Below are 27,653 nucleotides of genomic sequence, written 5' to 3'. Positions count from 1 at the left end.
CAAGGATTACTGCTTGAATATTGGCATATATATATTTATATGTTTACTTTGAGTCAAGTGATTAAAAAGGATGGTTTCGTTTTTTCAACACTGAATGACAAATGGTGGTGATATTTAAAAACAAAATAGAGCCAAAACAATAACGCACACAGTAAGGTAGGCCACATACTATTATAGAACACCATCAATGTGTAGAGGCCCTAGTTAGTGAATCAACTACTCTGCCACAAATTGCTCTTCAGAAAGTCCTTATAATCCTACATGGAAAAAAATATGTCCTGCTCTGTGGCTGATGGGGAATGGTTGTCAATGTTTCGGGCTCATGTCATCAGTCCGTAAAAAACCATCCTGAGGACTAAGCATCTCAGTATGACATTGGCGGTCCAACCGCTGGACCGACAGTGCTGCGGGAAGGACGCTGCCGTCATGCCAGCGGCAGCCACCCTTGTCGTATTACAATGTTCCCACTGAGCTGACCAGCCGGAACATCGTATTACGATGTTCCTGCCGGGCTGACGCTGGGAAAAGGGCTCCGGTATTGGTCTCAGCCCCCTTAAGGGAGCAGAGGCCAATACCAGCGCACACAGTGTGCATTCCGAGGGTGCTGGATGGGAGGGGGGTGGGGGGGGCTGGACTGCCCATGTCATGGTCGTGCGCAGTGCAGGGGCCCCCATGTGGCCCATGGCACTGCCTTTCTGCCATTCTTTCCATGGCCATGCGACAGCCATGAAAAGGCTGGCGTAAAGTGGAGTCGTGATCAGCACGGCAGTGCTGTGTTTAGTGCCGCCGTGGCTGACAGCGCATCCGACCACCATCAGCCCGTCAGGAACAATGGCGGGGATGTCCATCTTGAGGGAGTCCGACCGGTAGGGTTTTAATGTGTCAGTCAGACCATCTGGAGTGCCGCAGTCTGACCGCCACCATGAGGCTGCCAGTCTGAAGACCGCCATCCTCATAATGAAGCCCTAAGCCCCATATTTATACTTTTTTAGCACCGCATTTGCATCGTTTTTTGCAGCGCTAAAAAAGTATAAATATGGGCCTAAGTGTCCAGTTTCAGCTATGGCCAACCATTTCACTCCTGATTAACAAGAAAGAGAACAAAATATATACAGATAATCTCTATATATGAGTACTAATAAGTACAGTAATACTGCACATAGGAATGTCAGAGGTAAGAAGCACGTCAAATCAGGTGATAACAACTCAAACCAATATCGATCAGTCAACTACTGAGCATCCAAACAAGTGGTATGCCACTGTAGAATCGTGGAACCTGCCTATGAACAGAAAATACCATGCCACAAGGTGAAGAAAACTGTATATTGTCTCTTTTAAGTCCATTAGATCAACTGGATATCACTGCAAGAATCCTGTACAATAAGTAAACTAGTGTAATAAAACTGAACAAACAATGTAAACAAACACTATTCTAAATCAAATGTGAGCACTCCATTTTACTCAACTAATCCAGAAATCAATGGCGGAAGGAGACGAAACCTGTAACAAAACCAATGTGGAGGTGGGAAGCTAAGTCGTAGATCCAGGAATGTAGTAAGAACTCTGGAAACATTTTTTATCAGTAGTCACTTACCAAGCAGTGAGGAATTTGGGAAGCAAATATCAGGCATCATAGAGAACCTGAGAATAATCCCAACGAAGGTGCCTGAGCATCCACGTGTGTATAAGCAGCCTCACAGAAACGGGCACCATCTTGAAATGGGCTTTTTACCACACAGACACATGACTTGAAAATGGCTGGAGGGATTCGAAAAAAATCTGAAGCAAACACACTCAAAAAACCATGTGTAGAATTGTGTATTCTAGACTACAAAAGTAAAAAGGGTCATCATCTTGAAGAAGTGGCAGTAAACCCAGAAACTATGTGGACCAGTGAAGTAAACAGGAAGTATATGATCACCCGTTTCTTCACAACAACATGCTTAAAATTCTTCTTCTCAACATGTGAAACTGACCCCCAGTCATTTACCTTTGAAAATGTTGTACAGACTGAAGTCAATGCTCTTGTTGGCAAAGGTAAATACATCAAGTCTAAATGCCGATATGAGACCTCACAAACGTTTGCAACATGAGAAGCCTTATCATAAACCCAGCAGATATAGGTTTGGGCTTAAGTTAACATGTTTTGCGCTCACATTGGGTTTAGAGTATTATTTGTTTATATTGTAGATTCAATATTATTAATTTACTTTTTTATGTCATTCTTGCAGAAATATCCACTTGATTTAATGAACTTGGTTAAGTGTCTTTCTGATAATATACAGTTTTTGGAACGTTGTAGTATAATACTGTCAGGCCTTCTTGGCAAGATCCAAGAGTGTGCAGCTGAGGTTCACTTTCCTGAATGCTCAGTAGTCGACCACATAGGGAGACTCTGTAGTCAAGGAGGAGCTCTCTGCATGGCAAAAATATAAAGAAAAATGAAGTTTAAAATCCTGAAAATCTATATTAAAAATATTTTATATTAAATAGTAATGTACATTCTTTTTATTTATTTATTTTATATGTAGAATAAGATAACAAAATTAACTTCATTAATTTAATTTTGATTTAAAACTTTAATAAATTGAAATATATTAATTTTAAATTATTTTTCTGAAGTTGTAATTAAAAAATACATTCCGAACTAAATAAAATACTATTTTAACATACATTATTAATTAAAATATTTTTATGGTTAAATAATAAATATATACTGTTTGTATATGTTTTTTAATCATTACATCATAATTATTAACATTTTAAATAATTTCATTTAATATTATTTCCTATGGGGTCTTATTTTAATTCACTATCTTCATTATTTTCCATGGGATGGTGTTGTAGTACCAGTGGTTGGCAATGTGTAGTACTGAACGTACTACTGTTTTTTAGTAGTAACTTGTGAATAAGTAAAAGGTAATAAACTTACTCAAAAGTGTAACTTACTTAAAAATGTAAGCTACCTTTGTGAATCAGGGCATTTATGAATAGCCAAAAGTAGTAAATATACTAAAAAGAGTAAGTAACCTTCGTGACTCAAACCCTTGGGCCTAACAATGATCTCTTGGACTGATGACACATGAGACTGAAATGTTGAAAAACATTCCACATCAATTGAAAGATCCATATAGGATTATACTGAATTTATTAGGAGCCACCATTGACTGAGCAGTTCATACACTAAGGTGTGTATAATACTATGTGACCTACGTAAGTGTCTGCTACTGTTCTGACCTTATTTTATTGAAATGTCACGTTTTTTCTTTTAGTGTCGTTCTGTATAACCATCTCACACAGAGAATGCCTAAACATATATATATATATATATATATATATATATATATATATATATATATATATATATATATTTATATATATATTCATGTGCAAATTCTTAATATACATTCAATTACTGTTCTTGGGTTGCATTCAGATGAGACCAATCCCTGAGAATGTTATTCAATCTCTCACGAACTCCTCCTTATATTTACCTGTGTTTGTATTCAACTCATCTAAAAAGCTTCCTGTTCTCTGTGTTTCCATAAATCGTCTCTGGAAGCTTCCTAGACTACCTGTTTACATCAACACCTAATCTGAAAAATACAAAACTGCTCATATCCAATACCTCGTCTGCTTGACTTTCTCAGCTTTGTGTTTACATCAAACACCTCTCCTAAAGGATTTTAGGTTATGTGTTTACATCCAACACCTCATCTAAAAGGCTTCATACACAATGGGCAAACATTTGTACCACATATTGTAATACCACAGTAGTACTTCTTACTACAAAATGCAATTAAAAAAACCTATTATTGAAAATCTCCACCTCTCATATATTTTCAATGGTGAGATCCTCACACATATAAGTTTACTACTTATCAGTAAATGATTGAAGGACTGGGGTGTGGCTGGAAAATGGGGAATACATATAACTAAATTGAAGGGATATATACAGAGGAGTAAGGAGCGGTTTGGGGAAAGGTTAAGGGCAGGAAAGACACCCACCAACAAAGGTTAAGTTCATTACTATTCATAAACTACACTTAGGAAGTTACAACAACAAAAAAGGACCCACAACAATCGTAACTGTACTCCAGCTCAGACCTGGAGTATGTCCTGCATAGCCACCCACTGGCACTGCAACACTCTCCCATAAACCACCATCATGGAGGCAGAAACTTAAAATACAACATCCCAGGAAATAATATTAAAAAACATTAATTTAACTTGACTTTTCAAATATACATAAATTGAATGTTTACTGAAAAAAACAAAGGTTACAGGGACGTTATAGTTAGGCTCACATTTTAAATGTACAAAACCATAGAAATTTACCTGTTAGAGTTATCGCAAGTTACTATGACTCGTGCCCTAAGGTAACTATAAATTGCACCCCCGCCATGCACAGTTTTTTTGTAATTATTTTTAGTGCAAATATTACATTGATATTATCAGTGATGTTATCAAAGATGTCATGAGTGCTGTAATGTGTGGGGTAGTTAGCAGTGCATGGCGAGGGTGCGAGTAATAGTTACCTTAGGGCATGATTTATAGTTACTTGAGATAACTCTAACTGTAGCCAGTACATTTCTTTGGTTTTGTACATTTAAAAGTGGGCCTAACTAAAACGTCCCTGTAATCTTCGTTTTTTTCCAGTAAATTTCCATTGAAAAAAAAAAAGTATTTCCTAACTATAACGTCCCGTGACCTTTGTTTTTTTCAGTGAATTTCTTTCAGTTTTTTTTAACATATAGTCATTTTCATTCCTATATGTTCATCTAACCACTGTCACACACAGCATTTGGCCGTGTGCGGTGGCAGTTGGCCACAGAACCTGGCCTGAGGCCAGGTCCTGAGGACAACTTATGCAAGAACCCAACCTTGCGCCGTGCATGGCCTACGCCCATGCACAGCAGGGGTTGCCCGCAAGGCCTGGACTGCAGCCAGACCCTGCGGCCAATCCCTCTAACCACCCAACCCCACGCTGCGCACAGCCCTTTGGCTCCCCTCTCCATGGCCGGTTTCAACCCCAGGACCGCCACCATCCTAGGGCTAGGCCTGAAAATAACAGGTGGTGCACAGACTCTCCCTTATATGCCCAATAGGGCCTTGGGGACCACCGCCTCCCTGGGGCCGCAGAAAAGTTTCCAAGGGGGAGGGGTGCGCACGACCCCCTTCCAGGGTATATTCGGCCCCGGGGCTTGGCCAACTTTGTAAGTGGGCCGCGGGACCATCACTACCCTGGGATGGCTGTAAAAAATGAAAGAGGGGGACTGCATGGCCATCTCCTGGAGCCATTAATGACTCTGGGGATCACCATCCCCCAGGGCCAGCTCCATATGTCCTGATGTGCCCACCCTTGGGACACAGTTGCTCTCTGCCACTTGGGAAGCTTTAACAACTCCCACCAAACAAGAGCGACGAGTAAGTCCGCTCCCAGAGGGGTGGGGTGGTGGGGGGAGGAAAACTGCTCCGGCCCACTGGGAGAAGAGTTTTCATCTGTTTCGCTGCCCACTGTCAAGACACTACAACTTGTGCTCTAAGGTAAGTATAACTCGTGCCCTTGCCCTGCATTGCTATTTATCCCACATATTCCATCAGTAATGACATAACTCCAACATTTGCAATAAAATTATTGATGTGAAACTTGAGCATGGCAGGGGTGCGAGTAAGGAATTTGAAATTAATGAATGAAGGTGCTCAAAATGGTTGGCCTATAAGAAAATTCAAAACTAAGTTAAGGTCCTACAGCCTGACAATTAACAGGAAACATGGAAAAATATTCTGTAACCACTTGAGAAATTATACCACCAAAGGGACTTTAAATAGGGACCCTTTTTCAGGGGAAAACAAACAGAAAGTGCTGACAAATAGCCTTTGTCTGACTCCGCGTTTGCATAAGACATTTCTGAAGTCCTCTTAGGGTCTACTTTTAAATTCTAAATCTCATCTGCTTTGCTTATTTTCAACTCATCTATAGGACTTTTGTGGTTCTGTTTTAGACACACCTGACTTGAAGGAATTCACAGGTGTGTTTATAGCGATCCAGATCAAAGGCTTCTTAGGCTCTATGTTTACATATAATACCTATCTTAAGGTGTCCTACTTTTTAACCAACTCACGTAAAAGGCTTCACACGTATACCCTGTCACTTCGTCTACTTTTACAACATCTATTTGTAATGGCTCTCTTTCAATTTTATTACAACTTCGTGTTTACATATAATACCTATCTTAAGGCGTCCTACTTTTTAACCAACTCATGTAAAAGGCTTCACACGTATACCCTGTCACTTCGTCTATTTTTACAACATCTATTTGTAATGGCTCTCTTTCAACTTTATTACAACTTTGCTTTCAATGCCTATTCCAACTACTGTATATCATCTTCTCCACAATTCTCACAGAAATCAGGAACGTATTCTGTAACCCCCTAAGAAACTGTACAACCAAACTTCTAAAAGTGATCCTTGGTCACAGGATACACACAAGTAACATGTGCTGCCAAATAACCTTTGACTGAGCAGTACCAGTGTTTTGTGCCACCCATCACCAAATCTAAGGTGAATTAAAGAATAATATTGATATTGCCCTGTCAAGCATTTAAATCATTGTCCGTACACCTTAAAGAAAACGTCAACCATGTAACAGAATAAAGAACCCTGGATGAATGTTGTTTAACTGCAGGCAAAATGTCAGCCAATTGTGGAGCTAGCCAGAACTTAGCTAAGCTTAACTTTTTAAAACCTAGGTACATACAAAGGGAGACTTCACATTCAGGTTAGGAGATAACAGATCAACCTTGCGAGGAACCATTCAGCACTAGATGAAGGTCACAATATCAGGGTCTCCTTGCTCAGTCCTGAACTATGACTATAGCCCTTACGTTTTGAGGTTTATTCTTTGAAACAAGTCTCTGGATCAATGCAACTGGTAGGAAGTCGTAATGAAGATTGTACAACCACAGAGGCTGAAATCATCTCTCAAGGACCACTCCAGAAGCATTTCTGTGCAGCAGAAAAGTTAACTCTTTTTGTTCTCAGCTCAACTGTAAGAACTAGTTACTTACCTTTGGTAATATTTCTTGTGGTAGAAACTCTATCTAACCGTGGATTCCTGACCTTAGAATATTCCCCAGGCGTCAGACGGGAACCCCGAAAACCTTCAGCAGTCAACGTCACCCACATCGGAAGTGATGTGCATGGTTCCTATATAGGTGGCACCCTGGTGCACTGGCATCAGTTTAATTTGCGCTATAGATGCACAGTCACTTAAAATGATGTGTCACTAGTGTGCAGATGTCTAACAGGCTTTAGGGTGAAGACCCGATATAGCTGATAGGGGAGGAACAGTGAGGAATCTGCTGTTAGTGTCTCTACCAGGAAAGGCATTACCAAAGATAATTTGGGGACCACCCTCAGAGGATCCCTCGTCTACCGTCCTCCCGGACCTCGCGCCCCTTTCAGCGACACCATCGCCGACTTCATCTCCCCGCACGCCCTCGCCTCACCGGACTACATCCACCTAGGCGACCTCAACTTCCATCTGGAACAAAACAACGACCCCAACACCACCACCCTGCTCGACAACCTCGCCAACCTCGGCCTCAAACAACTGGTGAACACTGCCACCCACATCGCCGGACACACACTCAACCCTATCTTCTCCGCCAGCAAACACGTCTTCTTCAGCCACGCCTCCGCCCTTCATTGGACCGACCACAGCTGCGTCCACTTCACATTCCGACGCGAGACCCGCCACCTCCGCACTCAACCCATCCCTCGCCGACAGTGGAACAAGATCCCTGAAGAGCAACTCTTCGCCGCACTCGCCGCCAACCAACCCACCCTCACCACCGACCCCAACGTCGCAGCCCTCAACCTCACAAACTGGATCTCCAACTGCGCAGACAACCTTGCTCCCCTCAAATGCTCGCAGCGACAGAACAACACCAAGAAACCCCTCTGGTTCTCTGACACCCTCAAGGAATCAAAGAAAACTTGTCGTGCACTTGAGAAAGCCTGGCGCAAGGACCGCACCGCTGACAACATGACCGCCCTCAAGAACGCTACCCGCAAACACCACCACCTGATCCGCACTGCCAAAAGGAATTTTTTCACCGACAGACTGGACAAAAACAGCCACAACAGCAGAGAACTCTTCAGCTTCGTCAAGGAGTTCTCCAACCCCAGCGCCAACGCCAACGCCGTCACGCCCTCACAGGATCTATGCGAATCCCTCGCCACTTTCTTCCATCGCAAGATCAGCGACCTCCACAACAGCTTCGGACACCAGACCCAACCTAACACCACCGAACCCACATCCCCGACCATCACCCTCAACAACTGGACCCACATCAGCACGGAAGAAACCAAATCCATCATGAACTCTATCCACTCCGGCGCCCCTTCGGACCCCTGCCCGCACTTCATCTTTAACAAAGCCGACAACATCATCGCCCCGCACCTCCAGACCGTCATCAACTCTTCTTTTTCTTCTGCTACCTTCCCCGAATGCTGGAAACACGCCGAAGTCAACGCCCTACTAAAGAAACCTACGGCTGACCCGAGCGACCTGAAAAACTTCCGCCCCATCTCCCTTCTGCCTTTCCCAGCCAAAGTAATAGAGAAGACCGTCAACAAACAGCTGACCACCTTCCTGGAAGACAACAACCTGCTCGACCCCTCACAGACCGGATTCCGAACCAACCACAGCACTGAAACCGCCCTCATCTCAGTCACAGACGACATCAGAACCCTGATGGACAACGGTGAAACAGTCGCCCTCATTCTCCTCGACCTCTCGGCTGCCTTTGACACCGTCTGTCACCGCACCCTAATCACCCGCCTCCGCTCCACCGGGATCCAAGACCAGGCCCTGGACTGGATCGCCTCCTTCCTCGTAAACCGCTCCCAAAGAGTCTACCTCCCTCCGTTTCGCTCAGAACCCACTGAGATCATCTGCGGCGTACCTCAAGGCTCATCACTCAGCCCGACACTCTTCAAAGTCTACATGAGCCCCCTCGCTAACATCGTACGCAAGCACGACATCATCATCACCTCCTACGCCGACGACACCCAACTTATACTCTCCCTCACCAAGGACCCCGCCAGCGCCAAGACCAACCTACAAGAGGGTATGAAGGACGTCGCAGATTGGATGAGGCTCAGCCGCCTAAAGCTGAACTCTGAAAAAACTGAAGTCCTCATCCTCGGCAACACCCCGTCCGCCTGGGACGACTCCTGGTGGCCCACGGCCCTCGGCACCGCACCGACCCCGGCAGACCACGCCCGCAACCTCGGCTTCATCTTGGACCCCCTTCTCACCATGACCAAGCAAGTCAACGCTGTGTCCTCCGCCTGCTTCCTCACCCTCCGCATGCTCCGCAAGATCTTCCGCTGGATCCCCGCCGACACCAGAAAAACCGTGACCCACGCCCTCGTCACGAGCCGCCTGGACTACGGCAACACCCTCTACGCTGGGACCACCGCCAAAATCGCCTGCAACGCATTCAAAACGCCTCAGCCCGCCTCATCCTCGACGTACCCCGCAACAGCCACATCTCCGCACACCTGAGACACCTGCATTGGCTCCCAGTCAGCAAAAGGATCACCTTCCGACTTCTCACCCACGCACACAAAGCCCTCCACGACAAGGGACCGGAATACCTCAACAGACGCCTCAACTTCTACGTCCCCACCCGCCCCCTCCGCTCCTCTGGCCTCGCACTCGCCGCCGTCCCTCGCATCCGACGCTCCACGGCGGGTGGGAGATCTTTCTCCTTCCTGGCGGCCAAGACCTGGAACTCCCTCCCCACCAGCCTCAGGACCACCCAGGACCACTCCGCTTTCCGGAGACTCCTAAAGACCTGGCTGTTCGAGCAGCGATAACCACCCCCTTTGTCCCTAGCGCCTTGAGACCCGCAACGGGTGAGTAGCGCGCTTTATAAATGCTAATGATTTGATTTGATTTGAAAGATAAGTCACTTGTTCTTTTGATAGAGACTTCTAACTTCTTCTAACTTCAAATTCCTCGCATTAGAACAGATACCCGAGCAATACCTCCTAAAGGTGTCTGGGAGCAGGCTCATACCACAAAACCCTGGAGGACCGAATAGGCAAAATGTATTTCTCAACAGACTAAGGGCCTCATTATGACCCTGGCGGGCGGCGGAGGCCGCCCGCCAGGATGCCGCCCTCCAAAATACCGCGCCGCGGTCAAAAGACCGCGGCGGGTATTACAAGTTTTCCCCTGGGCTGGCGGGCGGTTGCTGAAAAACCGTCCGCCAGCCCAGGGGAAAACGACCTTCCCACAAGGATGCCGGCTCGTAATCGAGCCGGCGGAGTGGGAAGGGGCGACGGGTGCAGTGGCACCCGTCGCGTATTTCAGTGTCTGCAAGGCAGACACTGAAATACTTTGCGGGGCCCTCTTACGGGGGCCCCTGCCGTGCCCATGCCATTGGCATGGGCACGGCAGGGGCCCCCAGGGGCCCCGCGACCCCCCCTACCGCCATCCTGTTCATGGCGGCTTTCCCGCCATGAACAGGATGGCGGTAGGGGGGGTCAGAATCCTCATGGCTGCGGAGCGCGCTCCGCAGCCATGGAGGATTCACACGAGCAGCGGAAAGTCAGCGGGAGACCGCTGACTTTCCGCTTCTGACCGCGGCTGAACCGCCGCGGTCAGAATGCTCGTTGGAGCACCGCCAGCCTGTTGGCGGTGCTCCCGTGGTCGGTGGCCCTGGCGTCCACCGGCCGCCAGGGTCAGAATGACCCTCTAACTGTCCAAGCGGTAGTGCTTCTTGAATGTGTGGTTAGACACTCTCATGGTATTTTAGCAGAAGTCCAGGACAGGAACCCCACATTCTAATAAAGTAGTAGTGCCGTTCGCCCTGGTGGAATGAACCCGAAAGCCATCAAGAGGCTGCTTTTTAGGTAGTCACAGAGTTTAATGCAGAGATTAATGCAGATCACAATCTACCAAGACATGGTCCGTTTCTGCTCTGCCTCGCCTTTTTTTCTCCAGTGAACCCAATGAAAAGCTGATTGCCCTCCCAGTGGTTTTTAGTACAATCAGTGTAAAAAGAGAGAGCTTGTTTTGGGTCCAAACAATTACATCTCTCGTCTTCCTTTGGAGGATGTGGTGGAGCAAAACATTTTGGTAGCATAATGTTTGGCCGACATGGAAGGGAGACACCACTTCTGCAGAAAGGAGGGATGAGACCAAAGGACCAGTTTGTCTGGTAGATTCTGCTATATGGAGGTACAACTGAAAGAGAGTGAAGCTCACTGGCACTTCTGGCCAATGTAAGGGCCACCAGGAATACTGTCTTAATGGTCAGCTATGCATGGGCTCGAATAGGGAACATATGAGGAACACCAGAACCAGACTGATGTCTCACTGAGGTATAACAAAAGGGGTAAGAAAAAGCAAGTGTAGAAATCCCTTAAGGAAATGTGTTACATCTGGTGACTTGAACATTGTGGAATGATCCAGTATATGCAAGAAATCCAAAACGGCAGAAAAGATACCTTTTACGGTGCCCAGGGCAAGGAAATTGCGGGCCAATGGCAGCGCAAACAACAGCACCTCTGACAAGGAGCTAGAAAGAGTATCAACGTTACAGGAGGAGCACCAAGCCACAAATTTGTCCAAACTGCAGGTGTATTCAGTTTCTGTTGAAGAATGCTCTGCTGCCAAAATGATATTATAAATCTGAGGCCGAAGGTCAAAAGCATTTACCTTTTGACACTCAATCTTTGCGCAAGAAGATGGAGCATGCGCAGGTTTGGGTGTAGAATCCCAACATGTTGTTGCGAGGTTTTCCTGAAAGGGCAGCCTGATCGGACAACAGATGCTCATGCTCAGAAGTTTGGAATCCCCGCTCTCCTTGCCAGTCCAGAGCCACCAGGATTACTTGGGGCCCTGTTGGTTCTGATCTTCTTGAGTACCCAGGGCATAAGTGATATCGGCAGAAAGGCGTACAATAGTCCCGAACTCCAGTCTAATTGGAATGTGTCTCTGAGCAAAGCTGTTTTGGAAACTCCAATGCACACAAGAGGAGACATGGTGTGTTCTCAACATGGCGGAATAGATCTAGCCATGGTTCTCTCCATTCTTAGAAGAGACCTTGCACCACCTGAGGATGCAGACACCATTCGTGATTCATAAAGAATCGGTGCTGAGTTTGTCTGGCCTGACATTCAGCAATCCTGCCAAGGGCTGCAGAACCAGGAAGATGTCCTGGCACTCCAGCCATTTCCAGAGATGCAGAGCCTTCTAGCACAGGGTCCACAGGTGCAATACCACATGTACCATTGTCCGTGAACATCTGAACAAGTCTTCTCTTGATGATTGGGAGGAAGACTTTTGATGCCAAGTGGGTAGCTCTCCGTTCCAGAAGATTGATGTGGTGCCGAGACTATGTCTGAGACCTGAGTTCTCTCAAATGACCGCCCTAACCCAGAAGTGATGCATCGGTCATTACTGTCAGCTCTAGGTGGGGAAGGGAGAGATCTCATGTAGTCTCCTTCAATGTCTGAAATACGTCAGAGAGAATCCCCTGGTGTTGAGCCCACTGGGGCTTCAGATCCCATCCCAATGCAGAACCAGCATATGCCATCAGGCAAATTTAACCAGCAGGATGCAGGAGGCTATCAGACCCAGGAGTCTCAAATCAGTCTCACCAAAATCCAGACTGAGGTTGAAACATCAGTATCACTGCCCAAATGTCCTGGACTCTCCACTACAGAGGACAGGTGAGGAACTGCACCACATCCAGAATGGCTCTGATAAAGGGAGCATCTGAAAAGGAGTCAGGTGTGACTTCGGAAAGTTGTTACAGAACATCAGGGAATGCAGAAGGCCCGCCATTGTCTGAAGTTGGGCTACAACTGTCTGGGGAGAGCCCACCCTTAACAGCCAATCATATAGGTAGAGCACGACTGGGACCTCTGACCTTCATAGATGTGCTGCAGCCACCACAATCATTTTTGTGAACACCTAAGGAGCACTGCTAGGCCAAAGGGGAGCACAGCAAACTGGAAATGCGGGACGGGAATGTGGAAATATGCACTCTGAAGGTCCAGTGCTACCATCCAGTCTACTGGGTCCAGGCAGACAGAACCTGAGCCAAGGTGAGCATCGTCTTTCCGTAGAAAGGCGTGGAGAGGGCAGAGATCTTGTATAGGGTGGAGGTCTCTATCCTTTTCCTGCACCAGAAAGTAGCGAGAATAACAACCATATACTAGTTCTGATGCTAGTACCTTCTCAATAACTCCTTGTCCAGCAGAGATTGCAATTCCTGATGGAGCAAAGAGAAATGGTCCTCCATCAGCCACTCTAGGAACGGTGGCAAAGGTGGTGGAGTTTTCAGGAATGGAAGGGTATAATCTCTCTGTACAATTTGAAGCACCCACTTGTCAGAGGTTATAGCTTGCCGCTGAAGCAGACAAAGCCTGATCTTGCACCAACGGGATGGGCGTACTGCGCTGAGGGCCTATTAAAGAGGCATGGATGCTGCAGCAGCTGGAGGGGCGAGAGACAGGACAGTATGCTGGGAGAGGGCCCAGCAACCTTTATGCGATCCACTTCCCCAGTCAAGAAAGGACTGAGAAGCTTGCTGGGCTATGGTAAGGCTGGTATTGCGGACTGTTGCTGTGCTGGGGCCTAAGGACATGCCGAGGGACTGGCGGTAGCCCAGCTTTCCTTGAAGCACTCAAGCGCTGTTATCACGTTTGTCACTGAATAGGCAGGTAACGTTCAAGAGCATGGCGATCAAAGATTAATGGAAATCTCTTGAAAATCCAATGGACATCAACCAGGAGTGGCAGTGGAGTGCCATCATACAGGTCCTGGCCCTGCCTAGTGAGCAAGTGGAGTCCAGCCCACACCAAATGGCGAATTTCTATGTATCCCAGCCATCGACCAATGCTTGTTTCAGGAGGGTTTGTCCCTCTTCGAGCAATATAGGCAACTATGCAACCAAATCCCACAAGGCATGGGAATAGCAGCCCAAGAGGCACGTGGTGTTCATCAGCCGCAGTGCCAAGCTGATGGAAGAGACATTCCGCTTCCCAATGGTTTCCAGCTTCTTAGATTCCCTATGGGGCAATAGGGAACGTGCTGGGGTTGATCTTAGCTGTTGAGACGTGCAACACCAGCCTCTTAGGAAAGGGGTTGCTCAGAAGGAAGGCTGGGTGTCTGGGGGCTGGACAAAGTTGGCAGGCAATCATTCTGTGCACGGGAGCCCACTTGAAGGGTTTGGCACAGGACCCCAGGAGAACATTAGTAAGGGCCTTATTAAAGGGCAGCATGAGCTCTGAAGAATTTTCCCCCAGGTTAAGCACCTCTGTCAAGGCATTGTTCTTGACTTGGACGAATGGCAGATGCATGTCAAAGACTTCCGCCACCCTGCGTCCTCTTCTGTGGCAGGAAGTGGAAGAAAATCAAGGCAGAGTCTGGCGAGGTGACCAGGCCACTGGCATCACAAGCTCCTCATACCAGTTTTCCCCTTGGTAGGGATTGTCTTCTCCCTCACCCTCTTCAGATACAAAAGGTCTATCCAGGGGTGGCAAGTCCAGGAGTGGACATGGGCCGGCTTGCATCAATGCTGGGCGGTGGCAGAGTCTGAGATCAGCTCTTTGATTGGCACTGGTAGCTGCGTTGGGAGAACTGGGGTTGGGAAGGGTAGTGGTACCCGTGTCAGTCCAGATGGGGTTGCAGATCCAGAGGGAGACCTAAGCGTCAAAGGCAAACCTGCTGACGGCAAGCCAGCATGGGCACACTTGGCCCCTTGGGGCCTGTAGATGATCCAAAGGAGGCTGCAGGCCCAAAGATGTAGTGAATGGCTTCATAGAACTCCTTGAGTGGGGATGGGGTTGCTCCGGCTCTGGGAAAGCCAGGGAATCATGGAGCAGACCCGGCTGCCAGCTCTGCAGGTGGAGTGCAGGAGTAGAGTGAAGAAGTACAGCGTTTGCTAGGAGAAGCTGAAGACCGCTTCAACTTCTTTATCTTGTGCTTCTTAGACTTACCCAACTTTAATGGAGACAACTTGGAGTGGGATGATGATCATCTGCGGGAACAGCTCCAAGAACGGCCTGGCAAACATCTTTGGGACTGAGACCGGGATCAGCGTGGAACATTCTTCTGTCATGCCACCAGGAGCTTCAACTCCCGCTCGTGAATCACCTTAGGATACATGGACCTGCAGTTGGAGCAGTCCTTGGAGTCACAACCCGAACCCCAGGCATCTCAGCCAGACCATGTGTGGGTCAGAGGCAGACATTCCTCACACAGTCTAAGGCCCTGTGTTTGTTGGAAGACATGCCACTAGCGCATTGGGAGCAAAGCTAAAAAAAGACTCAGCAAAAGGCTGAAAAAAATGGTCAAAAAATTACAGCAGTAGCTCTCTGGATCTGACCTGTTTGCATGGAACGAAACTGATCTCAGTTGTATAGGCACTGCACATGTCACTTGCAACTAGGATGATGTTAATGCAGAGTCACCTGATGCCACGTACCAGCATGAAGAGGTACTGCTCAAAATTTTCCAGATCCAGTCTGACACCTGGGAATATTCTAATCTGAGGTTAGAAGTCTCTATCAGAAAGAGCTTTTGGTGGAACACCCAATTGGGAGACGATCTGATCCCGAAAGTCCTGGTGAAGTTCCCATTCATGGTTTATGGAGAGGAAATTACTCAAGGGATCCGTTGTGTGATTCTTTCGTTCCATCTGATGATCTGCCAGCAGCCCAATATATCTTAAACTGCCTAATGTCAAAGTTCTGTAACTTCCTGCCATCAGGGAACAGAACTGACAGCTCCTTATTTCAAGATTTGTACTTGTTTGTTCTTGAAGAAGGAAAACCCTCTGAACATGTATTTTCACACACACCTGCAGATGGTTGCTATGCATCTTGTCTCTTCCTAGGACCACCAACTATTATTTGTTAAGCTGCCCCGATGTGTTCACCTGCCAGACATGGAGGAAGCTCTATCTATTGTTAAGTTCCAATATGGTGGACGGAAGAAACAACCCTGAGACAGGTTTTCTGAAACAGTCCACCACTACAGAGAGTAGATTGTTCATTACCACATCAACATCTGCTCCTGCATGCTCTAATAAAATTGGTCCCACTGGCTGTGAAAAAGGCACTGAAGCTGATGCATCCAGAGCCATACATCTGGAACAAGAAACATGTAGGAGTCCAAAAAATCTAGAAGTCTCAACACAGCTTTGGCGTTTTGTGATGGAGACATTTGCTGAATGTGAATCAAATGTCCTAGAATATGAAACATCTTCATTTGGCAGGTATCTAATACTGTGCTTATGAACACAATTCCCTGAGCAGGAATCAAATGAGAGTTTTCCAAACTGAGAGAGAATCCCAGCTTGAGCTAGAGGGTGATTTAGGACTGCAGGGTTTCCTGCACAACATGTGGAGAATTTTCTTTTAAAATCCAGGCATGCCATCCAGATATGAGTACACATGGACAGTATGTTTGTATAGATGGGCTGCCACTACTGCAGACATTTTCATAAATTTCCTCAGAGCTGACGTGAGGCTGAATGGCAAAATTGTGAATTCAAAATGAAGATCTAATACAAAGCAAAGATAGTGAGTCTGCGCCAAGGAAGGATTTGAATCTGAAAATAGGCCAGCTAAGATATGGAGCACCATAACTATCTTGTCTCCTTCTCGAGAAACTTGCTAAAGTACCTGCAGCCTAATGTAGGTCTAAATCGTCCTCCCTATTTGGAAGCAAGGTACTACAGTATAAATCCTTTCTGAGCAGGGGGAATACGCCCCACAATGTCTTTGGCCAAGAGATAAAACCTCTTGCATCAAGGTATTTGTGATGGAACTGGATGAGGGAAAGGTGCACCAAAGAAGGCTTATTTGGAAATGACAGGGAATCATTGAAATGGATCTGAAGTCATGCCCGACATTTTGGTTCACATCAGGACAGTCTTCCGCAAAGTGGAGTCTTGTGCTAAAGTACATCACCAAATCTACTTCTAAGAACCTAAACAGTGCTAAAGTACATCATCAAATCTGCTTCTAAGCACCTAAACAGTCACTGAGGAAGCAGAAGGTTGTGGCTGTTTACTGTCTGAAAGGCATCTGTTGCTCCTGCTGTTACTGCTGTAAGGAGATTTGCACTTATTAATGCCCAACACACTACCTGTCATGCTGATGCAATCACTTGGAAGGGGACTGATGGCCAAGATCTTGTTCGGTGGCCTTACTTTCTGTCACTGACTTGAATGAATAGTCTTCTTTCTCACCAAAAAATGAGAGAGTATCCAATAATTTAGTTTGTACATTCACAGAAAATGCAGTGATCCTCAATCGAGAAGGTCTCTGTAGGAGAACTGGAAAGCTCATAGCCAAGAAAGTTGCACCCTCAATATCAAGGCCCACCTGCTCTGCAATTTTGGCCATACCATCATTACACAAACTGGGGGAAAGAACATCTAGCCTCATCTGGTAGTTGGCTAGCAACAGCTTAGGTAATTTCCTGTCTTGGTTTGAGAATATTGAACCAGCAAATATGACACATTATTTCCCTTAGGAGCAGCACCACTAGAAGCTAACGTCTTCCTGCCCAATTTGTCCAGTTGACTGGACTATCTGGGTAGATGTATGAGTTCACAGCATCATTAACTGTGGCACAACATGCCTGGAAGACCTAGCTGTCCAGCGTAGGATGAGAACCAAGATTTGAAGACACAAAAGGCACCAGCTTGTACATATGCAATGCATTTTAGACAATGCAGTAGTCGTCTGACGTGTCTCCCACACCTGAGATTTCATATCCATTAGAGACTCATGGAATGGAAGCAATAGATTGTTTACCCTAGAGAATCTCAGGAACAAAAACTGATGTCTTTGTCTCAGTACCAGGCACTGGAATAGAAAGCATTTCCACTGCTTTACAGAGCACCAGTGAAAATTGATCATGATCAGCGGAGAAGAGCCTCTAGATGTTAAAGGTGATTTTCCGTTGAGTGTGAAGTCCATTCGGACCTGCAAGACTCATTAGCAAATGAGAAGCAGAATCCTTACAAGGAAGAAGACTGTCCGGTTGACGGACAGGACATTCTTCCATGTGGCTTACACCATGCAACATTTGGATTTAGTTAAAAGCTGAAAGGACTATTTCTAGCCACAAGTAGAATATCTCAAAATTCAATTTGCTTTTGATATGCCTCAGTATTTGCTTTAGCCTCTTCCAACAATGCATGGGGCACGTTTTAACAACAAATGTAGAGACTGGCATTGACATCAAAGGTTTTGACACTACAACAAGGAATCACTGGCCCCAGAGTTGCAGTCTTTACTACCTTGATTAGGAGTCACTTCCAGCACCCCCTCACAATGCAGCTCAACACGTTGTTAGATGACATCTGGTGCCAGTGACAAAGAAAGGCTTCCAAAGTTCCAGAAGCACTATGACACATTACACAGGACAATAGTTAACTTAGTAAATGTGTGGGAGAGGCCAGCCAATAGAAGTGCCACATACTTATGGCTTTCTCTGAGGGCCAGAATTAATGCCAAGTCACCACATAAAAAAAAAGAAATCCTTATTGCATTTTTACTTTATTTTTACGAGAAACAGAAGCACGTTGAGCGTACATTAACAACACTCCTTATCGGAAGAAGGAAGTCAGATACATTTCAACCGTATTGGTTCATATTAACTTCTAATATAGTGTGCTGGATTTGTTCACCTCCTCACTAATAAGCTTTATCTCTGGAAGGCCAAGGTACCCAGCCAGGCTAACACACAACACTTGCCAACAACAAACAGATAGAACATCACCATGTCAGAAAAACAGGCAGTTGCCACAAGTGATTTACAACCCAATAAGCAATACAAAAGTGTAAAAGGTAAAATACGAAATCAGCCTCCCACTCCTAAACTGCATGTGTGTGTACGCATAACTACTCTCAACCTTCCCCAAAAACTGTGTCTCCTGCGTGCCCCATGTATCACCGATCAGTGACCAAAGTATCTCATAGTAAGCAACCTCAGAACTATGTCGGTAAGTCTAGTTAATATGCGCATCCATCTGATCTCATGGTCTGCTTAAGTCACCACCTACAATGGCCCAATAAACATTATGTCCCAATGGAGTTAAAATGCTTTTCTTATTAGTTCGTTCTTGACTTCCTTTTTCCCAAGCAACTGGGTGCCCACTGTTGGGTTTTACACCCTTACGAGTTAACACTGATAAAAATGGATGAAGACTATCCATTACTGCTTGTACGTTTTTGATCGAGTGGCTCATCACTCATCGTTGCAGGTTTTTTTTAGCAAATGTAATGAAGGGAGCGAAGCTCATTCTAAAGTTAAGGTATGCCTGGATAAGGTTATGTACTGCAAGTGGGTAGACCCCAGATCTCTTTAAGGCTTTGTATTCGTAACGATTCCCAACAACATGGCTTTTGTGACTCAAGACTTTTTCTGGGACTGCACTTGTTGTACCATCTACACAAAATGCACAAATATAACAAGAGGGTTTACATACCAGGTTTTACAGTGCTGAAACACATTAACAGAAATTACAATGAGCTAACGCTTCAGCACAGTCTACATTTCATTAACACTATAGCACATGTGGTTTTGTTTTTTAAAGGCTCTCCAACCAATTCCAAAGCCAGAGTTTCTGGTTGGTAACGTTTTTATGCAGGATGTGGGGTGATAGTGTGTTCGCCTTGGCCAAATTTTAATAATATCTTGTAAAACAACTCTCATCGTTTGAGGTGGAGGTGTTATTTATCTCCGCTGGGAGGTTTCCTTAAAAAAACTGCAATGACGAGGCTTACAGCACTTTTCATTGGTCTATATTTTAACCATTGATTATGAGCTGCACGCAGTGTCAAAGTGGGGGGATCAGATGGGCAGGACATGCCGAAACTCTTAATTTAAAGAAAACAGTTCTCCTACTTAATGTGAAAAGACAACCGTCCAGTGCTGAAATGCTTCAGCTAAAGTGTAAGTACAGGGCCAGCTTTAGCGTTAGTGGTGCCAGGGGCGACAATCTTTTTTGGCGCCCCCCCACCAATCCCACCACGACCTCCTCCTCGGATTCCCTCACTATCACCTGGCAAAAGTGCCCCTCATCTCTCCACAGCCCCTCTCTCACTTACATTTCTTTTTTTTAATGCACTAGTAAAGACTAGCCTTATTAATCCACTCAGCTATCCACATAAAACAGAGTCCTCTTCTCTGCAGCAGGTATATTAACCCTTTGCCCTACATTATATTGAGTCAAAATTGCCAATGGCAAAACTCGGATCTCTCTCCCTAGCAAAAATATTAACCACCAGAGGTATCTTGGCATTTTAATTGCTTCCTGTAGGCTGGACGGACAAGGAACTTTTTAGCAAGTGGTTTTAAATCACAAGTTTTGTAAGTTATTGCTGAACACATTGCCCTCCTGAGATCTGCACCCCCATCAGCACATGGTGCGGCTGCACCCTTCGCACCGCCCTAAAGCCGGTTCTGTGCAAGTCTCCTGTGCTGTGAAACCGCGGGAGGCGCACACAGCTAAACAAGCATTCTCGCCAGAGTGCTTGCTTGCCTGAAAGAAATATAAATGTGCACAAATGTAAAACGTGCCTTGAAGCCAGAATTGGCTTTAATTGATGTAACCACATAAAGCTTGCGGGTGACACAAATGCATTATTTTTGAGTGGGACTGAAATGGAGTTACTAGCTGAGTTCTGAAGTGTGTGTTTTTAAAGGAGTTATAAAAAATGCCCTACGTACAATCTGGATAGTTTTAAAATCCATCTTTTAGAAGAACTTTATTATTTTAAACATTTTTCCGCATTTTGTAGCAGATTATCTTGTACTGTGTGTAATGCAAGTTTAAAATAATGACATACATGATCACAGTGTTTTCTGTCACAGGCTGGGACCTCGTAGCACTAAACATAAACGTCACTATTGTCCACTGCTCCAACCACAATTCAATGCTGTGGCTCTTGGTGCAGTGCATTAACTAACAGATGTTTCATAATGTACAACAGATCTTAACTTGTATTTATTTTTCATTTCATGTGCATTATTTTTTATGTAGCTACCTAAAGGTGAAAGACCGAAAAAGTTACAAAATATTTTGTTTTTTTAGCCACATCTTTGACCCTGCCCCCACATTCAACCACCCCACCCCCATTGCGTGCAGCATCATAATTACGATACTTTGTTTAATGCACTTCGATCGCAGGTTGCATGGTAAAGGTGTGGTGCAAACTATGAATATGTTGTTACCGTGCGATAATACCCAACCGGTGCAGTGCAAATACAAGTTAAACCCCTCGGAATAGGGAATAACTGCAGATACTGAATCAGTGTGTGATATTCAACACAGTATTCCCTCTGAGTACATGACAGATGTGTACAAGGGCTTCTGTGTGGATCAGTGGGTGGAGGGAGTGGGTAGGAAAGGTAGGAGAGGAAAGGAGGGGATTAGTTCTTGCAATGGGGAGCACTGACTACCCGCCACTTGCAGAGAAAAAAGTCAGAGTGCAGGGGGATGACTACTGGCAGCTGCTGCAGCAAAAGCCTCATGCCATTCTACCGGACAGAATTGCCAGGGGCAGCTCCTCCGCAGTGGCGGAGGGGCATCGCCCTCCTCGATGAGTCAGCAGATGAAAAATAATAGCTTGCTATCGTTTTACTTTTCATTTTTCATCTGCTGGTTCAGCCAGCAGGTGCGGGGCTGGGCCACAGGGAGGTTGGAGCAGGAGAAGGGGAGAGTGCACTGAGTGCGCAATTGTGTTTGGCCGGGCGTTTCAGGCCAGCCAAACACACATGCGCTCTTAGGTTTCTCCAGCCCGCTGGAGAAACTGCACAGACCCAAGGCTTGAGTCTGAGCGGCAGTGACTGTTGCTGAGACCAATCCTGATGCTACTTACATGCTATGTTTAGCATGTAAGCAGCGCCAGGATTGCTGGGGAGCTGACACCATCAGGAGCAGAGGAGTGAGGAAGCAGGAGACAGCGATGGGAAACAGGCGGCGAAAGATAAGTACTTTCTTTGTTTTTGTTTTTTGTTTTTTAAATGTTCCCCTCGTTGTCCGATGCCATCTGCCCTGCCCTCTCCCTGACATATGCGGCGGCCGCCGCTAAGAATTACTGGCTGGTAAAATCGGGTCCAGTGTTCCTGCACCAAGAAAAACTGGGTGCGAGGGCACCGGGCCAGTCATGATCAGGCAGAATGCTATCTCACCAAGGGATACCGCTCCACCTGACTCACAATAAAGTGCTCTAGGCAACAACAACAGCAGGTAAAAAAAATCCAAAGATGCATGACAAACATAACATAATCTGTACCTTAAGACTAGATGACAGTGGCACCAAACTCAGTGTTCAGAAAATTAGATAAACTGGAGGAAACTTTCCGAAGAAGTTAAAAAAGACTCTTGACAGTAGGGCATCACTGTATGCAACCACAACATACAAAACGTTGAAAAGTCAAACTTTCCAACAGGGGAAGATGTGAACGACAGCTAACGTCAGAGTGCCATTAAATGGAAAATATATATAAACGACTTGAAGTTTCTTTTGTAAAACAGCCTATCAATGTGTGGGATTGTTTGAGGTATAAAAATCTTAGAATTTTGGATTCGGTGATTTAGGCCTGCAGGAAATGCTCAAAGCTTAAATTATGCACGATATGCATCTGAACTGAATATGCCAATTTCTCTTAGCTGTACAGATGCGGAATAATGCAGTTTCAAATCGGCGGTCGGAGAAAAAGAATGCCAATGAGGTAAACACCCACATACACAGTGCTTTAAAAGGGCCGGTACTGTCCGGTACTGAGTACCGGCAATTTTTTATTTTGTGGTGGAGAGTACCTGCACTTCTCAAGAAAAACGTAATACTTGTCATTGGACAGTACCGGCACTTCTCAGAATCGAGCAGGTACCTTCACTTCTATTTTTCCATATCAAGCACTGCACATACACGTAACTTTGTGGACATTCACAAATATGTACCCATTATTCTGCACATCCAATTGTTGCTAACTGTAGGACACTGACTCATTTTGTTACATTTTCATTGTTCATGTGCAGAAATTGAACACATATCATGGAAAACATTTTTATGAAGAAAGCGGTTTTGTTTTTGGAAATGTTACTCATTTCCTAGTATGTATTCCCTACAAAATGAGTAGTCTGCACACGTGTGGTTAGAAAAATAGTACTATGTCAGCTACCTTTGTGAATACCGTACTGTTATGTGACCAACTAATGCCCTTCTAAATTTACGTAAACACACAATTCAAAGTTTTGTTCATCACCATACACATGTTGGCACACTTTCTTTGTGATTTGGCCCCAAAATATTTGTAGACTGGCCGACCTATCCTTCGCTCGTTACCTCTATAGTCTCTGTCATACCTTATGTTTCTGGTTTATATGCAGACAGGTTTGGCTTTGCTTACCTGCAGGATCTCCCACAAAGACGCCTCCTTTTGCAGACCTAGCAAGTTCTGTCACTGATACCTGACCCATCAGATACACAGCTTATGATGCCCTTGCTTTAGAGAGAAAGACTTGTCTCACTCTTTTCTGCATTTGTGCTCATTACCCCTATGCAGCGTCCCTGCTATCGAGACAACTCAAAACCTCTCTTTGGTAACTCGGTAGTTTCTCCCACACTTGATGTCCATGAAAATAATAGAAAGGCATCTCTCTTCAAGTGAAGCTGCGTCTTCCTTTGCTACAGATGCAGTCTTGCATTAGACTCTGAAACCCCACTGTTTAGTAAGTCTGTCTGTATATTTTCACTAGAGAGTGTCTATTGATATGAAGTGAAACTGGGCAAATTCCAGTGAAAGGCCAGTAGAGCTGGGACAGAATTTCTCTTTAGGATACTCCAACACTATTGCTGGACAATTGTGCCTGAAATCTGGTGAATACCAAAGTTGAATCACTAATCTACCCTGTTTCTCAACTTTTTGGGGGTATTGCTGTGGCTGGTGTTCCAGTCTACGAGACTGTTTAGGGATTTGTTAATGGAGGCACTTTTGGGACCATTGTGGCAAGAACAACTCACCCTTTGCCCTTAAAGTCTGGCCATCAAAACAGAGAAGCACACATGTATTAAGTTCACTTACACGCTGCAGCAGCGGCGGCAGCAGCAGCGGGAAGGGGAGTGGCCAGTGGGACACGCGTACAAGGGGCGGGCTCAGCAGGAGATCCGGAACCCGACTGGCTCTTTGGGGAGCTGCTGTCACTGCTCTTGCCTGAAATTAATGAATGAATGACAATGATTGGATGGTGGGTGGAAAGTGTAAGATTAAAAGAGAATGAGACTGACAGAAATAAAGAAAAGAAGGAGAGTTAGGAAAATAAAGAAAGAAAAAAGATGAATGAATGAACAACATAGACTATTTCTACTGGACTCCTTATAGCTAAAACTGATTGGAAGGGTAGAAGAGCAGTTGAGAGGATGGGAAAGAGAAGTGAGGAGACATAAAGGAATTGGCCATGGAAAAGGAGAGACTACAAGAAAGTGTGGAATAGATAGGGATGAAAACAGCAGGTACAGGGTAGAAACAATGAGCAACATCAATCAATACAGTGTGAGGTAGGAAATTAGTGGGAAGATAGACATTATATAAACAGGAAAAGGGGGAGGCAGAGAAAGGGAGAGAGTATAAAGGTTAGAGGAAAAGAAAACTGAAACAGACAAACCAACATTGGAAGAGATGGGAAAACATAAAAAGAAGGGATGGGAAGATATAGGTGGAAAGAGAAGGACAGATAAGGAGCTATGAAAGGAGACAAAACAAGAGGAAAGTGATGGAAGACGATAAAATCGCAAGTTAGAAGAGTCAGGAGGGAAAATAAAAGGCGAGAAGCAAAATGGATAAATATAGTACGAAATAAAGAATGGAAGCTGGAGAAAGACATTTCATAAAGGAAGAGAAGAACAGCACGGAAAAGATAGAAAATAGGAGGACGTACAGAGCGAGAGAGTTGGACAGGATGGGTGAGAGATTAAGTGAAACAAACAGAGAATGGGGTATACAATACATAGACAATGCCATAACACGTGAAATAAAATAATAAATCAGAGTGCAAACTAACATTAAATAGGCAAAAATGGTGGTTCTACACAGTGAGAGCATAAAACCGTAAGAGACAAGGGTCAGGGTGCTAGGACAAGTGGCACCCTGACCCCTGTCTTTTATAAAAGCTACTTCCAACTCATATATCCGAGGTTGTGACACACATTTGAAAAAGTTCCTCAGGACCCACTTCGGATACAAAAGCAGTAAAACAGGACAGAGACAGGGCCTTTGGGAAAAGTCGATTCCCCTGGAGGCCAGAGATAGCATGCCACATGCATTTCTTAATTTGGGCACTAACCACCTACAATTTGCTTACTTTACATGTGCTTAATTTCATAAATAAAACTAAATTCAGCTCGTTGTGTATGTGAGGGAAAGCTTTCATTTTGTTTCCTGACTACAACGTTATCTGTCTAATGACATGAATGCCTGCTTATCCGGTCTTGTATTTATGGGCTTCATACACTTCTCTTTCCAGATTAGTTCCCTTCCTGTTGCTTTCTCTTACCCATAGTGTGACTGCCAAATCAAAAGATTAATCGTACAATGGTAAAATAACCCTTTGTCAGGCCTGCCCTAATAAACACTGCTTTAATATATGTATCTCCTTTAGGTATGCATAAATATAGCTGAGTGACCCAATTTGCGCAACCCAAAAGTGACTAGTGTTGAGTAGGGCTGTGCGAAGTTGCAAAACTTCTTCTTGTGAACTTTGGGTATTTATGTCAGAAACTATGAAAAATACACTAAGGTGGAGAACTTGTTCGTGCATGAACATCTTGACCTTCACGTATATTTTGCACAAAGGTGTAATTTGTGTTGAATCACTCATGAGGAAGAGCTAAGCAAGGTATTCATTCTCATACAAATTACTCTCAAATGACATACGCAACATGGCTTCAAGGTATTCACAAGAAAAAGCTAAGAAGGTATGAAGTCGCATGCAAACATTTTGCAAGTTATCACCGTGATAAAATGTCAGAGAACTTGAGAGAAAAATGGAAGAAGTTATGCATTTGCATGCTAAATGACTGAAGTAATGATCTATCACTTGTGAGAAGAAAAAAACTACCCGAGTGCTTATGGATGGCAAAAGTAGTAAACTATGGGAAGGCCAATAATTGCAAACTATACAAAAGTACACTCCAGAAATCAACATTTAAATGAAAGAGGGATCTAGCCAAACTGAGGAGACTATTACAAATTGCCACCCCCGAATAGTAAAAGTGAACTGTAATGATGAAGCTAAATTCTAGCGAGGAAGGCCGTTAGGGCTGGGGCAGTATCAGTAATGTCACCTCTGCTTAAAACGATGATTCTGCCACTGCCCTAGCAGTCTGCGAAAAGCAACCCCTGTCAGAAAATGATTTTTCCTGAGGCCTTAGCTCTGTCCCTTAGTTTATGGCGGAAAGGGGTTGTACTTTTCAGAGAAGACATATCCCTTATGGAGAAATATATGGGATCAAGGTTCAATGTGTTTACTTATTTGTGTCGCTCTGCAACATTTTACCTAAATCACTGGTACCCTCTTAACATTTACACTTTTTGTGAACTCCGTAAGTAACTTACTGTCGCCAAGGTCAATAGACACACGGTGTCAGGTTCTCTTGCTAGGGTTGCTGTATTAGAGATATAGAAGATCTCTTCCTCTGATGTGCACAGACTGCTTTACTACCATGTGCTGGAGATAATGTATGAAACAAGAACTGCCTGCCTAAGGGACATGCTCGAATTCCAATAGGCTTTTGCGCTATGGAGGGTTTAATTGCAATAGACGATCTTCCTCAGGTGTATATGGCCCCGCATTAGTCACGTGTGCTGGGGAAGTTGTATTAGTGATGGCGAAGCTGCCTGTTTTGGGGGTGCATGCGCACTGCTTTAGGCGCTATTGCTGGGTATGTTGTGTTAGTGATAAAACGCTCTGCCTCTCTGTAATGCACACACCGCCTCTGACTACTGAGCTGGGGGTGGTTTATTAGTTGGAAATCAGCTCCCGTCGTTGTTCTCCCTCAATTAGACTTTTGTGCAGCAGATGGCTTAATTAGTGTAGATAAGCTCTCTGCCTCTCGGAGGTGTAGACAGTGCCTAGGGCTCTTGTTGTCTGGGTGGTTTGTTAGTGACATGGATGCCTCCTGTCCCTGTGGGTACATGCGCTGGATTAAGCTCCTCTGTTTATAATGGTTTGTTAGTGATCTGGGTTGTGCATTCGCTGCACTAGACTCTTACATTTCTGAACGTCTTATTAGTGGCAGGTGTTTCCCTTACCTCTTAGGTGTGCAAGTACTGCATTAGGCTGGGGAAGGCCGTTATTGACAGGTAAGCTCCCTGTCTTTGAGATAGGCTTGGGCAACATTAGGCTCACTCACTTGAAATATGCGGCCAGTGATAGATGCGACGTTGCCCTGCAACCCTCCGCCCCCCCCCCCCCCCCCCCTTTGGTGGTGAGCATGCAGGGTATCAGGGCCATGTCATGGGATAGGTTGTCATGGGATAGTTCGTTAGTTATTAATGATACCTCCCTACCTCTGTGGTGTGCACGCGCACCATTAG

At 45.2% G+C, this 27,653-nt stretch overlaps 1 protein-coding gene across 29 annotated transcripts in view; it reads right to left on the bottom strand.

The window, feature by feature from the left end:
- The window catches only part of CAMK2B (calcium/calmodulin dependent protein kinase II beta), a 704,764-nt gene that overhangs the window by 86,611 nt on the left and 590,500 nt on the right, over positions 1–27,653 (bottom strand). For 13 of the 29 annotated variants that reach the window (XM_069214288.1, XM_069214299.1, XM_069214300.1 and 10 more), the window contains one exon: positions 24,144–24,272. The exons of the other annotated variants lie outside the window; for them this stretch is intronic. In XM_069214288.1, the coding sequence (XP_069070389.1) occupies positions 24,144–24,272 (129 nt within the window). The remainder of the gene's footprint in view (positions 1–24,143; positions 24,273–27,653) is intronic. 29 annotated transcript variants of the gene reach the window in all.

The sequence above is a fragment of the Pleurodeles waltl genome, chromosome 11, assembly GCF_031143425.1.
Source record: "Pleurodeles waltl isolate 20211129_DDA chromosome 11, aPleWal1.hap1.20221129, whole genome shotgun sequence".
In the NCBI taxonomy this organism is placed as follows: Eukaryota; Metazoa; Chordata; class Amphibia; order Caudata; family Salamandridae; genus Pleurodeles; species Pleurodeles waltl.
Note: the sequence above shows the minus strand (reverse complement) of the source record. Positions and strands in the feature narration are given on the sequence as shown.